General features: G+C 41.3%; 1 protein-coding gene across 3 annotated transcripts in view; it reads right to left on the bottom strand.

Moving 5' to 3' along the window:
* Positions 1 to 6700: 6700 nt before the first annotated feature.
* The window catches only part of TRPA1 (transient receptor potential cation channel subfamily A member 1), a 78723-nt gene continuing 68744 nt past the window's right edge, over positions 6701 to 16679 (bottom strand). For all 3 annotated transcript variants that reach the window (XM_072151727.1, XM_072151729.1, XM_072151728.1), the window contains exons 24-28: positions 16190 to 16372; positions 15462 to 15530; positions 12882 to 13001; positions 10189 to 10286; positions 6701 to 8663 (exon numbers count right to left, since the gene is read on the bottom strand). In XM_072151727.1, the coding sequence (XP_072007828.1) occupies positions 8465 to 8663; positions 10189 to 10286; positions 12882 to 13001; positions 15462 to 15530; positions 16190 to 16372 (669 nt within the window). In that variant the 3' untranslated portion in view covers positions 6701 to 8464. The remainder of the gene's footprint in view (positions 8664 to 10188; positions 10287 to 12881; positions 13002 to 15461; positions 15531 to 16189; positions 16373 to 16679) is intronic.

Raw genomic sequence — 16679 nt, 5'->3', positions numbered from 1 at the left:
GTAAATGTACTATTTTATATAATTTCTGTTCTCCCATTTTGCAATATGTGATCTGTAGTGCACCAATTACAGTAATTAGAGGTCTATGGTACCCGGTCAAGGTTCAGTGAGCACACAGCACACAGGTGCCGGGCCCCTCAGCTTTCTATGGAGAAGGAAGGGGTGAGGAACTCCTATCTCCTGCACCCAGGGATACAGCCATTCCATCGATTCCATTGATGTTTCTGTACGATTTCGCTGTGCTGTAAAAACATATTTTATTCTTCCTTGGTTGACTTCTGTATCCAGTCATGGAGGCGGGGAGAGCTCTTGAATCCAGTGAAGCTCTCCCTGCCTCCTCTCATTCATCCAGATACCTAAAACTCTGCCCTCCGCCCTGCCCTCTTATCCACATCACTCACCACCGGTTCATGATGGCAGCGCATGCGCGCCTATATCTTAAAAGCTGGCCTGATCGTTCCCGGCTACCTCTCAAGGCACGTTCACATTGATGCTACCTCCTCAGACACGTTCACATTGTAGCAATTGGAGCAAAATCGGTTCAGACAATTTCAAAGGCTCAGCAAGTCGATCATGAATGATTCGTTCATCTCTAGTCAATATATATGTAGATTTTGTTAAATTTACTAATCAACTTTGTAGCATTTATTGAAACATTGGGGGTCATTTACTAAGGGCCCGATTCGCGTTTTTGCGGCGGGTTAACCAAATTTTTCCATTTTTCCTGTATTGCCTGGGATTTCGGCGCTTACCTTCACCCGCCAATGGATTGTGCATTCCGGCGGACCTCGGTGGACTTCAGCGCAGCAGCGACACTTGGTGGACGTCAGAGGAACTGCCTTAGTGAACCGCCGGAAGACCCGAATCCAACGCAGAGAGCGCGCCGCTGGATCGCGAATGGACCAGGTAAGTAAATCTGCCCCAATGTGGGGACTGTGCTGAATCTGATATATGAATTGGTAGCTCTTATCTATGTTGTCTAGTCATCTAGTGAAAATTGTTTTAGTAAAAAAAAGTAATGTTATGTCTGAATCAATGTTAAAACCAATGAGTTATGAAATCTGTGAGTATTCGAGGTTTCCTTGTATGCCATTGGAGTCCCACTATTAGAAGAAACATAAGTGACCTTTATGGACCCCAATCAGTAGATAAACCCATCTGTAGGCAGGGGCGGACTGGGAATTTAAAATGGCCCTGGAAAAAAATATAAAAGTGGCCCCATTTAACGGGCGGAGTCAAAACAAGTGGGTGTGGTCAGATAAAGTGGGTGGGGTTATAACAGACAAATTGTTGGTAGATGGCCTTAATGCAAAACAATAACATCTTTTGCTAGTAAGTGAATCTAATGAGCAAAGAATGTGACCTGTCGATTAGTAAATGATGCAAACACACAACCCGATAAGCCTTAAATAGCTTTCCCCTGTGCCATACATGTACAATTCAGAGAAATAATATATTGATACTGCCTCCTATGTACAAGAATAATGCTACAATAACACATTCAATCCTGCCTTCTATATACAAAATAAAACTACTACAATACCTTCTCCCATACTATAATACTGCCCCTATGTACAGGAATATAACTACTATAATACTGTCCCCTATGTACAAGAATATAACTACTATAATACTGCCCCTATGTACAAGAATAGAACTACTATAATACTGCCACCTATGTACAGGAATATAACTACTATAATACTGCCCCCTATGTACAAGAATATAACTACTATAATACTGCTCCCTATGTACAAGAATATAACTACTATAATACTGCCCCCTATGTACAGGAATATAACTACTATAATACTGTCCCCTGTGTACAAGAATATAACTACTATAATACTGCCTCTATGTACAAGAATATAACTACTATAATACTGCCACCTATGTACAGGAATATAACTACTATAATACTGCCCCCTATGTACAGGAATATAACTACTATAATACTGCCCCTATGTACAAGAATATAACTACTATAATACTGCCACCTATGTACAGGAATATAACTACTATAATACTGCCCCCTATGTACAGGAATATAACTACTATAATACTACATATATACACAGAAGCGAACATGAAAAAAATCAGTATTTACCATATACAGCTACAGAAAACACACGAGATCCTCACCTATTACATCCAGAGACATCAGGTGACGTTTCCTCGGATTGTACTCGTTCCTCATCTTCTCCATTAGTTCCACCATCTCCTTGTCTCTTCCTCCAGGTACACAGCTTTCCTGCAGAGTTTACCACACAGACGTCTTATCTTCTGCACTTTCCCATTGTCCCTTCTTCTGCTACCACCTATACTGTGCCCCAAATACTGTAATAGAGCCCCCTGAAATATTAGTACCACACAAATAGTGCACCATAATGTAACACCCCTACCCCAGACATATAATTAATGGCCCCAGCCTACCCCAGACATAGAATTTATGCCCCAAACCTACCACAGACATAGAAATTATACCCCCTGCCCGCCCCACACATATAATTAATGCCCCCTGCCAGCCCCAGATATAGAATAATCCCCCCCACCCCTACCCCAGACGTATAATTAATGCCCCCTGCCAGCCCCAGATATACAATAATGCCCCCTGCCCGCCTCAGACATATAATAAATGCCCCCTGCCAGGCCCAGATAAACATTAATGCCCCCGCCATATAATTAATGCCCCCTGCCAGCCCTAGATATAGAATAATGCCCCCCGCCCCAGACATATAGTTAATGCCCGCTGTCAGCCCCAGATATACAATAATGCCCCCCGCCATATAATTAATGCCCCCTGCCCGCCCCAGACATATAATAATGCCCCCTGCCCGCCTCAGACATATAATTAATGCCCCCTGCCAGCCCTAGATATGGACTAATGCCCCCCCCCCCTGCCCCAGACATATAATTAATGCCCCCTGCCAGCCCCAGATATAGAATAATGTCCCCCACCATATAATTAATGCCCCCCTGCCAGCCCTAGATATAGAATAATGCCCCCCACCATATAATTAATGCCCCCCTGCCAGCCCCAGATATACAATAATGCCCCCTGGCCGCCTCAGGCATAAAATTAATGCCCTCTGCCAGCCCCAGATATAGAAAAATGCCCCCCTTCCATATAATTAATTCCTCCTGCCAGTCCCAGATATAGAATAGCGCCCCCCTGCCATATAATGAATCCCCCCCCTCCCCGATATACAATAAAGCCCCCCTGCCATATAATGAATCTCCCCCCCCCCCCTCCCCGATATACAATAAAGCCCCCCATTCTATAATTTAAAAAAAAACAAAAAACACATAATACACACCTCTTTGGAGCAGGTTTCTTCCCGTCTTCCCTCGGTCTTCGGCGGCTTGGTGCAGAGGCGCGGGATAGTGACGTCACTGCTCCGCGCCTCTTACACCAAGCCGCGGAGCTACACGGAGGCAGGCGACTGGACAGCTGACAGCTGGTAAGTCAGCCTCCTCCACACTACACAGGTCGCGCAATGAAGTCAATTGCGCGACCTGTGTAGCTGAATGTATACACAGACGCAGAAGCAGCGGTGCTGCGCTGCGTCTGTGTACTAATTAATAGTACCTGCATCGTACGATCGTACGATGCAGGTACTATAGATTAAATCAAAAGTTGTAGGGAGGGAGTGCGGGCCGGCCCCGGAGAAGCTCCGGACCGGCCCCAGACCGGCCCAGGACCGACCGGCCCACCGGGAAAATTCCCGGTGGGTACAATGGCCAGTCCGCCCCTGTCTGTAGGTGGCCCTGCTCATTACCATACTTGTGAAGTAATTTAAATAGCAGATTGAGGTATTTAATTACATTTTAATTACAAAAGGTGACGAACCATAACAACAATGCTCATTAGCTTCACACCACCTTTTAATATGCCTCGTAGGAGCTATAAAGCACAGCATTTGTAGTGTAAATGTGTGTGATTTCAGTACTATGTGACCTCTGTGATACTGTATACTATGAACTCGTAATTACTCCTTGGAGGAGTTCACTAAGGAGCGTTGGAGCTGTGAGCAGGAAGTACTTATAGAAGGGATGTGAACGAGCACACATCTGACCCACCATCAGATAAAACAATATTGGCTACAATTTGATGGGAAGAGGTTGCCAATATGTTTGTGGGATTTTAGTTTCTTTTAGATGATAATACATATATAGTCATTACCAGGAATATTGGAGGAATTTCTGCTAGGTCAAGCTATATTATTCACATGCTGTATGTATATATCTGGAGCCAAGTCCAACTGAGTGTGAAAAGCGATATCTTAATGCAGAATATATGGACATTTCCTATCATGAATCCAAGGAAAAGTCATGATGGTCCACATGAGGGTAGTTAGGATGAGATATGGGCTTTTTTATTCTTACCGCTTCGATCTAGAGGGACTAATACTTCTTGGAATTGTGGAAACCAGAAAATACAGTATTAACAAGATGATTCTCTATAGGAAAAAGGGTGCAGCTTTGGAGGAGCCCTATGTAGAAATAGTAGGTGGGTCCCATTCTATCACCATGGACAAGTTCCCTTTAAGAATCTTACAGAGACACTTTTGGAAATGTTGAATATAAGTTAACAATATATATATATAGTAAGTAACAATATATAGTAAGTAAATATGCTGTAACATCCATGCCAGCAGCATCTACTGTCTGCAGAAGGCAGTTTAGGAAGCGTTTATTCTCTTTTGTGTTTTGTGTGTGAACTGTGGCTAAGGTTGCTGATGTTTTGGGATTGATTTAGCTACATGCAGCTGCCCGCAGCCCAGCCCTGTTCAGCCAGGGTTATCAGAGTGATGGACGGCCGATTCACTCAGCTGCTGTGGGCGGCATCCAGGAACTCCTTTATTAGCCTGCCCAGTCCCATAATACCTTGCTGGCTCTACTAGTCTCCTCATACCTGTCCCCTGTGATCTTGTGGTATGACTTCCTGATCTGTGTAACCGACCTCTGATACATTTACTCAACCTCTCTCTAGTTATTCACTTCTGTGCTTTCTTCGCCATCTTGGTTTTGACATGGTTCTGTCCGACTCAGGTTGTTTGTCTGTATCTGTTGTTTGTCCTTCTATGTCCGAGTATAAATACTGGTCTGTATCTGACTTCTTGTTACCTGTCCACTCCACCATCCAGCAGCTAACCTGGTATTGGTATATGGATATTCCCCCCCATCCCTCCCCCGTGGACCGTGGAAGAGGCTTTAGGCTATAAAACATATGGGGAGCCTCCCACGTCTGTCCGTGTGACGCCACACATCTGCCTGCCCCACTGTTTTGTTTATCTGATACTGTATGTGGATTTGTCTGAGAAAGTTTGTTATACTAACTATGCGATCTTTATATCTTTTATAAAACTCCCAGATGGGAATGTTTATATGTATTTTTAAGATGTCATTGTATTTATCCAAGCCATTTTTTTCGATATTGATGAAATTTCCTTGTGGTAACCCCTCTAACAAACATATTAGCTTCTGAAATACAGGAGCCAATAGGATACATATACTACTGTATGCCTATGTAGTGATCTACTGATGGTTATCTCTGACTTAAAGCAAAAAATTATTAAGTATAACTCAAAAACACATCATCTCATCATATAATAGTCTGCATTCTTTGAACATGATTCTAATTATTTATAATAGAAATCATTTAATTTCAGTCATTTTCTCATGACCATGGATTAATATACAGAAGGGAAAATGCTTGGGAAATTTTGCATCAGAATCTGTGGGATAGAATGGGAAAAACCTAGTGAACTCGATCCTAAGTTTAAGAAAGCAGATTGACATGCATTCACTTGTAGGTTTAACAAAGCAAAGTTTCGACAAAGGAGAATGGATTCGCACACAATGCCCCCCACCCCCAGGTCCACCTCGTATTTTGCCCCTAGCAGCCCCCCTCGCCCCCCCCCCCCCCAACAGCTCCAATTCTTATTTTGCACCCCCCACCAGCTCCCCTTCTTATTTTGCACCCCCAGCACGGAACCTCAAGCAGCTTCCAATCTTATTTTGCCTTCCAGCACCACCTTTCCCTGTTACCCCGCAACAGTTCTTCTTTCCTCTCCTTCTGTTGTATTTAGCAGGGTAGTCGGAAGGCAGAGTCTTCACATGATGTCATCACCTACCGTCTCTTCTGTACTCTGGTAAACACGCCTCCTGCACATTTCATTCACACCCATTTCTGTGCTGCAGCTTAGCAGGTGGTGTGTTGGGGGGTGTTTACAAGAGGACAAGAGGAGGAATGGGGTGTTGCTGCCTGGCTCAGTTCAGGAACACCCAGCTGACTCAATTCACAGGATTACAATACAGAGTAGGGGAGGGGGGTCATTTTATAATTCACAGGAGGTGCTGACTCTGGTTTTAATATCATCATGCAGAGCAACTCACTACAGTAAATGAGGTAGTGAGGTTGGTTTGGGGGGACTAAATGTTCCTGAATTCATTTAAGGACTGGATTAATCTCAGGCTGTTGCTTAACTCTCTAGTCTAATCTTGTTGAGCATGTAGTACACCCTTTCTATTTGTACGCGTCGGCAAGACAATTCATGTATCATAGAGCCCTTTGATAATTTAAGGGTTTGAGATTTGGTAATAGCCTAACTACGTAAGATAACCAGAATGTTGGGTTTCAGAAAAAACAATATAAAATGACAGAAAGATTTTATACAATAGTGCAACACAAATCACATTTTAGCCCAAAACTGACCTTTTATTTGCAATTCACATTACTTTTCACAATATACAGGTTGTTTTTGTACAGCTGCTTATGTCGACTGTGTAAGCAGAACTGTAATATTGTAGCAATAAAAGTGGGAAACCCCCTCCATAATTTAGATATCAAAAGTAGAGATGAGCGGACCAGAAGTTTTCGTTCCGGTTCGGGGTTTGGGCGTGTCCCATGCAACCCAGAAATATTGCTGGATTGTCCGGGGGTTTTTTCCCACTGGCCAATCAGAGCAATAGCTAGTAGCTAGTAGTGTCAATTTGCCAGATTGGCTGTTTAGTCGCTAAATACTGCAATTGTCGAGGTAGTTCAGGATGCACTCAAACTCGAAATGGAACTTCGGGTCCCCTCATCTCCAGAAAAAAAGGGTTCAGTGGCCAGAATAGTTTTAAATATATAAAGGGACAAATAAAGAAAAATAAAAAGTTACAATTTACAAAAAACTTGATTGAAACAAAATTTTATTTTCGGAATAATTAGCAATTATAATACTGAAAAGACACTTAACTTTATATACTGCTCTATGAGATTATCCTATTTTTATAGGGTAAATATTTTATCAGAGGGTTTGTTCCGAGCAAGTTACCACCTTAGTCTTCAATTTTTCACGATGTCTCATTAGTGGAAACCCAAGTCATTATGGGAATTATGGGTCTCCTGTTATGCTGCCGCTTCAGTCAAACTCTTAGCATCTCACAAGAAGTTGTATATCTATGACTTTTTCATGGACTTTTAATAGAGAATCCAAATTTTTATTTTACAGCCAATCGATTTAAATAAACAAGTTTCTATCTTGAGACCTAGTCTTTTTAGAGCATCTCAACTTGTATCACAACGCATTGCTGCTACATTGTAATCCCTTCTGTTGAGTATATTGGAATAGGAAAGATTATGGGGCGGATCGCATTTTCGTTGGACTGTTCGCCATTTTCGGGATTTGCGCAGCTTTGACAGGTATTTAACATGGGTTTGCGTCGGGATTGTGGCGCATGCGATTGAATTGTGGGGGGCGGGCCATCGGACAATCCCACTGATTCTGACTAAGCGCTGGATTTAACTTTCAAATTGTGTTGCAAACCCTAGGACTTACATGCACCAAGAAGAAGAAGGAGAACTCCGGGGGACCTGAGCAGGAAGCGACACAGTGCATTATCATCAGACAATGCACTTTCAGGGAACTCGCTGGACCGGTTAAGTAAATGTGCCCCTATAGCTTTGAACAATTCCTAAAACTAAGTACTATTAGCAAAGGCTTGAAGACTGGCAGTCTGTAAATGATGCTCTATCGCTTACTACATTTTCTGCTGAGCACAATCCTATTCTACATTATATCCTGCTACGACATTTGTAGAGAATCGAAATACATGGCCTAGAAGCCTCACATAACTTGTTGGAACCATACAGTACTATGTGCATGGATCTTAAAGGCTAAAACTACATTTTCTTTACTTTTAGATTTACTTATGCCAGTTTTGAATTTACCATATAGAAAAACCTGATACTACTTTCTGCAGGAACCCAACAAGCCTTCATTTCTTTGGATACAGAAATTTTGTCCATAGCTTCCCAATGGTCTGGCTTAATGCCCTTCAGATATTACTTACTAAAACTAACTTCCCAACAAAAATCATAGTAATGAATATGTTTAGGGCTTAGACAAGATATTGACCATGATTAATACATTATCATACATTTCAGTTTTGGAAAGAAAGTCAATATTTGGCAAATTTATCTTCTGCATTTTACAGCTTTCACCACACAATCCCATTTGCTTTCTTTGCACTCCAACTTCTGTTTCATTGGTTTGGTATGTTGAAACGAGTCCTCCTGATCTTCATCATCTGCTTCTGATACAATCTCCATCTTCTGAATAATAAGCTTGATAAGTTCATGCTGCTTCTGCATGACTGATGACAGATCCTTCAACCTAGGTTTGGACATAAATTACAGTCAGATTTCATTGACTCAGTTTGGCTACTGTAGTTTACATTGGTTTATGTAGACATGCAAGATACATTATTTCTTAGATAGTGAGACTTATTCAAAATTTCTTTCACCATCAAAATGTCATAATCTTGTCTCCAGTTATAATATATGTACTACACAGGAGTAGACAGCCCTGTAGGTATAGACACTATTCAAAGGTCTTTGCCTAATGCTGGCAACCAACAAGACTTTAACTACATTACCAGCTTAAAGGATTTCAGCGGATGGCACAGCCAGGAGGGATGAGATTGGGCCAGGGCAGGGCGTTACTGTCCCCAGGCCTGCGCACATGCTGCATAGGCAATTTTTCACATGTGAAAAGTCACCGGCCGTGTTTATTTCTACTCCAGGCAGGGCCTGTTGTAGAGATAAAAGCTGTGCAATATCCGCTGGATACATTAAGTGGCTGGAGCAGAGCAGCACGAGCACCGGCATATGACAAATATCCCCCAATGGGTGGATGCTGGGTCTTTTTTCATTGGTTAGATTGGACATGAAATGCAGAGTCTAACAATCAAAGTCTGTAACGAAAAGTCTGGGAGTTTGACACAGATCTTCAAATATTCTAACATCATTGAAGGGAAATGAAATTCCCAACGGCTTCCTACGCTATGTGCAAGTTTCAAGTGAGCTGTGTTTTTTCTAAGAAGAAAGTTGACAGATGTGATGGGTAGTGATGCGCTCATGTTCAGGGTTGGGTCTGGGGACTGAACTGCCTCCATTTAACACCAGCGAACAGTGCTACTATCGATCAAAGGTGTTAACTCTTTAAATGCTTCCGGCAAAGGTGTTGCACGTTCCATGTGCATTTAAAAGACGGGGCATTTAGAGCCTTTATTCCCATTCACGAGTGTTAAATGGCTGAAGGATTGTGAGCCAAACCCTAATCTGAACTTCTGATTGAAGTTGGGATTCGGATTCACAAGACTCGTAATGTTTGGCACGGATCCGAACATTGTAGGTTTGGGTCTGCTCATCACTAGCGGTTAGACATATGTCCTTAACAATGTTTAAAGTTGGATGAATTATCTGAGAGTATCCCTGGAGAAGGCTGTACTTACAAATAGGCAATTAATTTATTGTAAAAACCAGAAAGTTGCTAAATACTTAAAGGTTGGACTTGATGGACTTTTGTCTTTTTCCAGCCTTATATATTATGATACTATGAAAGTGATCACCCCTTTAATTTTATGCTCCCTGAACTCAATGCATAAAATTAAGCTTGTAATACCCCCCCAGCTATATAGTACTGCAGTCATCTTATAAGACTAAGACTAGACGGCTCTTTTAGGTCCCTCTGCATCCCCTATACACAAGCTCTTCAAGTAACAAGACCATGTATGGAAAAAAAGTGCAACTCTCTGCTAAATATCATATAAGTGAAATTCTGTCTTGTTAAATGCTTAAATTGAACAATTTTAATAGTATTATAAATTAGAATAAGAAAGGAAATAGAAAATACTAACCGATTCTTCTGCTTCCAAAGTTGTACTTCCATTGTGGGATCATTTTCAGGAACTTCATGTCTAAACTCATCACAAGTCAGAAAATAACGTAACATATTCTAGAAAAATGGAAAACAACGTGTAATTATTAATGGACATGTTCCATCACATCACCTCCTATAGGCAGTGGTATTCTCTCAGTTCATGCTGTTGTATAGCACAAAAAATAAAATTCAAAAAGATTTGCTTTTAATTAACCGCAACTGAGAAAACTGTCAAAAAAAGATTTTATACCAACCAGATTGAAAAGGAGCATTGAAAAATGCATCTACAGTAGGAAACAAATTTTATAGCATGCATTCTCATAGCATCAAGCAAAGCTACTCTTAAAGAGGAGATTTCATCACCTTGTCCAATTCCAACTCTTTGAACATTTTAATAGATAATGGGGCTCATTTACTAAGGGCCCCGCGGACCGCACTTTTCGGATGTCCGACGATTTCCATTTTGCGGCGCTGGGACAGGGATATAAAAGGGGTTTTTGGCGCATGTGATTGGATTTTGCCACAAGCTTGCCGGCCTTCATGCGACAGAAATCGGGGGGGCGGGTCATCAGACGATCCGACAGTTTCAGACAAACCGCAGAATTTAACTTCAAAATTGTGTCGCAAACCATGCACTTACATGCACCAGGAAGAAGATGGTGAATTCTGGCGGACCTGAGCGGGGAAGCGACACATGCAGGATATCAGGCACACAATCTAAGTGAAATGCGGCAGAGTGCATTCCGGATGGACAATACACTTTCGGGAACTCAGAGGGACCGGGTAAGTTAATGTGCCCCAATGTTTCACTCTAACTCTGACATAGCTGGAATTATCTCTCTAGCCCCCACCGTTCCCAAGTAATCAATGTCAATATTCTCTGATCTTTACTGTCAGATAGGTGGAGCCAGGCTTTCTGCTTCAACCCAGCTCCTCCCATCTGACACTATAGAGGAAATGTAGTAAGTACCCAATATGCTAATTAGATTCTCTCGACAACCCATTTGACAGTACAGATCACAAAATTGTAGAGAAAATTCCAACTGAACAAGCATCAGTAGAGCAAAACCTATTACAGGATGTGGAACTTTGAATTTGTTGGAGGAGTTTTAAGGGCATTCAGGTAAGTTAATGTGCCCCAATGTTTCACTCTAACTCTGACATAGATGGAATTATCTCTCTAGCCTCCACCGTTCCCAAGTAATCAATGTCAATATTCTCTGATCTTTACTGTCAGATAGGTGGAGCCAGGCTTTCTGTTCAACCCAGCTCCTACCATCTGACACTATAGTGGAAATGTAGTAAGTACCCAATATGCTAATTAGATTCTCTAGAAACCCATTTGAGAGTACAGATCACAAAATTGAAGCGAAAATTCCAACTGAACAAGCATCAGTAGAGCAAAACCTATTACAGGATGTGGAACTTTGAATTTGTTGGAGGAGTTTTAAGGGCCTCCAAGGGGTTGTACGGACTAACAGTTTTTTTTATTACAGGTCCCAAATTGAGTAAAATTAAAAAAGGATTTATTTTTATGGTCTTCAACTTCCGTGCAGTGCGGCAGCTCTAGCCACCAGCATCCTCAGCTGCAATACAGAGGCTGAGCTGTGATGTTGCTTCAATAGTACATACCTACTACAGCATGTAGTGAGAGATAGAATCCACCATACATAGTAAAGGACCATAGTGTAGTGGTAAGAATAAATGAATATAAAAATAACATTTATACTTTTTACACCAACTTGAGCCATTAATGCAAAACTTAGAAAGTTAAACAAATTAATTGCTGTAAATTGAAGGCACACTGACAACTGAAATGGAATGGGTTAAACTGAGTCTGTATAGGACAGAAATAAATCAATTTTGAAACATTTTTCAATATATTTCACAAATCCGCTGTATCACTTATGATCTCTCAGGCAGAAAAAAAGCTGTATATTAGGCAATTTTAACAAACAGGCCTAAAGAAATATAAACATAACCACAACAGCCATGTGAACAAACACTTAATGAAATAACAAAAAAAGGAAAACAAGAATAATATATATATATTAGGCCCCATTCACATGACAGTATCGGGGCCCATGATCCAGTCTTACAATCTGCAGCCAGACCAAGGCCCCCATAGATGAGTATGACACCTGGTCACCTTGGGGTGAGCACAGTGGGACACATTTACTAAGGGTCCGTCGGACGCATTTCCGTCGGGTTTCCTGAATATTTCCGATTTGCCCTAAATTGCAAAGGGGTTTTTGGCGCATGCAATCGGACAACTCGACTGATTAGGACAAACTGCGGAGATTAACTTTCAAAATTGTGTCGCAAGACACGCACTTACATGCACCAGGAAGAAGATGGTGAACTCCGGCGGACCTGATCAAGGAAGCATTACATGCAAGAAATTGGACACATGATCTGAGTGAATCCAGGTCCAGATCGGCGAATGCAACAGAACAGGTAAGTAAATGTGCCCCAGTAGCTCAACGCACCGTGATCAAGTGGGCCACTTGGCTATCAGTGGAGAGGGGAGAGGTCAGGAGAGCTCACTCCTCATCCTTTCTCCATGCAGCCGTGTGCTACACCCAGGATACGGTCCGGTCATGCACCGTGTGAATGAGGCCTTATAATTTAAATGGACTTAAGATTATAACAAAACAGAACACCACTCACTGATTTGATTGCAACTCCCCATATTCTTGGCCTATTGGGGTAAACAATAACAGTGTTTTGATCCACCCGTTTCAAGAACCAGTATGGCAGTTTTTTCTCCAAATTTGTGTGAAGATTCACCTACACATAAAACAATTGAAAAAATGTAGATGATACAGTAAATAGATTGCCTGTGATTACCAGTGGGAAAACTGTTGTTAACCACATCTGCCGGGGGAGGCATCATATCATGACAACTGCTGAAAGACTTCACAAGGTCAGAAAAAAACAAAGTCCCGTAAAGAAAAATACATTAAAGATAAACACAAAAAAGATAAATACTTAAATGCAAAAACGCAAAAAAATGTGGCTAACACCTACTCAGTTTTTCTCTATAAGGTTTCCATAATAAGGATAAGTCCACGTGGTAAATAGTGTACAATGATTTAACCAATGAGTTGTATGTGACTTGTCTGCTGTGATTCTTAATAGCAACATAATTAAGAATATTTGAGTAAATTCCTTCCATGTCCGTGGGTCCATAGCATAAACTGACTATAATTAAACTATTTAAAGGGGGTTTCCCACAAAAGAAAATTCTCTCATTTCAATCCCCTAGTGATGTTAACCCAATAAAGATCATTTTAACCCCTTACTTTACAATTTTACTCAGTTTTATTGCTGTTTTAGCTCCTATCACTCCTATCATGCTGCTTCATGCAAAATCCCAGTGTGTGGGTGTGGACTCTTTAAGCAGACACATTACTGTATTATCCATCTAGTTTTGTGGGGTGACAATGTGGTTACATTATCTGGGTACAAGGTGTATATACACTTTAATCTGGCTTCTGACATTGTACTTAAACACTGGCGCATGGAAAGAGATGAGACAGATCAGAGATGCATGAGATTACACAGAGGCTGATAGACCATTACACTGTTACACTATCAGCTCTGCTACATCTCACAGACTCCCCCTTCCCCCGGATCACTTATCTCCTTGTATCTTATTGTTTGCAGCCTCTATCTCTGCTCATGATATCCTGGCAGGATGTGATCAGTGAGTGTCTCTAGGCTCCGTGCAGGGGGCAGTGATACAGGCTCATAGCAGAGAGAGACAGAAATCTCAGCTACACAATCTCACACAAAAATCCAAGATGGCTGAAAACCCTAAGTGAGAAGTTACTCTGTTGTGTCTAGGGAAAACTGAAATTGTGTACACCAGGACTGATAGAGACAGGTTGGACTTATATCTCTGAAATGCTGTATTTTTGTTAATAACAGTGAATTAGAGAATGTGTTATTTTGTTATCCTGAGTACATATAAGAAACTTGTCTTTGTGGGAATACCCGTTTAAAGGAAACCTACCACTTGAAGTGGCAGGTTTCAGATGGAAATACCGAGCACCAGCTCAGGGAGAGCTGGTGCCGGAGCTTATTTTTGTTAGTGTTTTGAACCGCGGTATCGCGGTTTAAAACACTTTTTAAACTTTATAGCCGGCGCAGGGAGGTACGCGCTCGGCGCTTACCATGTGCGCGGGTCTCCTTCACTTCCTATGTAGCCGCGCGCACGGTAAGCGCCGAGCGCGTACCTCCCTGCGCCGGCTATAAAGTTTAAAAAGTGTTTTAAACCGCGATACCGCGGTTTAAAACACTAACAAAAATAAGCTCCGGCACCAGCTCACCCTGAGCTGGTGCCCGGTATTTCCATCAGAAACCTGCCACTTCAAGTGGTAGGTTTCCTTTAAGCTCCATTTTGTGATTAATGACATTGGGACACATTTACTAAGGGCTTTGCGCCCATTTCTGATGGACTATGCACGTTCCTTCAGGTGAAAAAGAAGTTTCTGCACTTTGTGGCGCAGCTGCACTGGCCTCCATGCAACACAACTTAGGGGGCGTTGTGGCGCTCGGTCCGACTATATAGGACCGAGAGTTGTATTTAACATGCAAATAACGCTGCATGCCCTATGTTAAAGGTGCACCAAAAAAAGGTGGTGAACTCTGTCGTAGCATACACATATTAGGGCACCAGTTTATGGGCTTTTAAACACGGAGCCCAACTTCCCGTTCAGGGTGCCGTGAGCGACCCAGAGATATTCCTGTATTAATCTGTCACCTTTACACCCCTAGCTACCAGCCATGCCTGAGATTGGCCAAAAGGTCTTGTACTTACCTACTTACTTAAATTTATCATATACTTGTGCATGGTGCGCCAGTCTATATGATGTTCCCCCACCCCTCTGCCATGCCGAATATATCAAAATTGTGCTGTAATCTGTACCAAACTGTAGCTAATAAACAGACATGGGTCAGGAAAGTTCTTCACATCCATTTGGCATGGAAATGGCTTAAGGGGTAAAATAATCAAAATTTCTTGTTTGTGCGCTTGGAATTTTGATTATTTTAAGCTATTAACTGCCGTACGTGCACTAATAAAGCTACCCCTATGTCTCTATGTTTAGCTGCAGTTAATAATTTAGTTTAACCACTTAAAAAATGTCACATGTCAGCACAAAAATTCATGTTCTAATTAATTTTCAAAATGTGCAAAAAATGTAATGATATCATGTTTCATTATCAACACCTAAATGTATTTACCTGCATTGCAATCCGTTTGAGAGCCGCATTTCGCTGAACTTCTGCAATGTCACCTACAGCCAGACCAATCTATAGGTTTAATAAAAAGTCAACGTGATTAATCCAAGCCTAATCTTGCATACTAACATTGTATTCTTCATTGTTCACTATCATGTATCTATGTCACTTATGGAGGTCATTGGTGAAACATATATACTAGACCCAAATTTGATTTATACATGACAAGTAAGTTACTTTACTTTTCTCCCATTGGCCAGTTAGACAATTACTCTGGATAGTTCTATCAAACATAGTTTCAATAGGTATTGTCTTACACTGAAGAGCAAAAGGGTAAGAAGGTTTCTGAACTTTTTATTTTAGGCTCCATATCTCAACAACATGAGACTACTACCATCATTTTATAGACAATCATCTTGGCTATCTCATATATACATTTTTTTTATATAAATCCAAGATGGTGGTAGTCTCGTGTTCAAAGTTGTAGTGGATGATCGGATATGAAGCCTGAAAGTCAAAAGTTCCAACCATTGTTATCATTTGGCAAATCAATGGAGGTCATTTATCTTTATTTTTTTTCCTGTTTTGGCACCCCCCCCCCCCCCCAAGGAAGTGACAGGTGTTATGCATAAACAGCCAGATAGCCAACAACAACCCGAGCTGCCTATTGTCTGACATTACAGCAATCAATGCGAATGAACATTTTTTGTGCTATATTCACTATAACTTACAAGTAAATTCATAAGAAGGATTGGGATTAACAAAGTGAATACAATTAGATGAACAAATGTTAAAACTGGATATTCGATCTGATTGTCAAGCAGTGGTTCAAGGAAGCTATCACGATAGTTGATATCACCGAGCATCATGGTAAAGGCTTGCATTAGGGAAAGCACAGGATTCTTAAAAGCCATCTGGAAATAAAACAGACATAAATCACGTCATTCACTGTTGTAACAAAACAATCAAGCTCAATAATAATGGTGTTAATAATAAAGTATTCGCATCTTATGCACTAATAAGTGAAAAAATGAAAGAAAACCCAATGTTTAATATCTGAGGATGTGCTGATTAACATTGTTCTGTCTTTACTAGTGTGAACCCTGGACTGTTTCTTCCTCGCAGCTTTGATTAATTATACACCACACCCAGAGGAGTCCTACCTGGTTCACTAACAGTTAACATGCTTTGATAGGCAGAATATATCCAATCAGGAATAAG

This window comes from Engystomops pustulosus, chromosome 5 (assembly GCF_040894005.1).
Source record: "Engystomops pustulosus chromosome 5, aEngPut4.maternal, whole genome shotgun sequence".
Lineage (NCBI taxonomy): Eukaryota > Metazoa > Chordata > Amphibia > Anura > Leptodactylidae > Engystomops > Engystomops pustulosus.
Note: the sequence above shows the minus strand (reverse complement) of the source record. Positions and strands in the feature narration are given on the sequence as shown.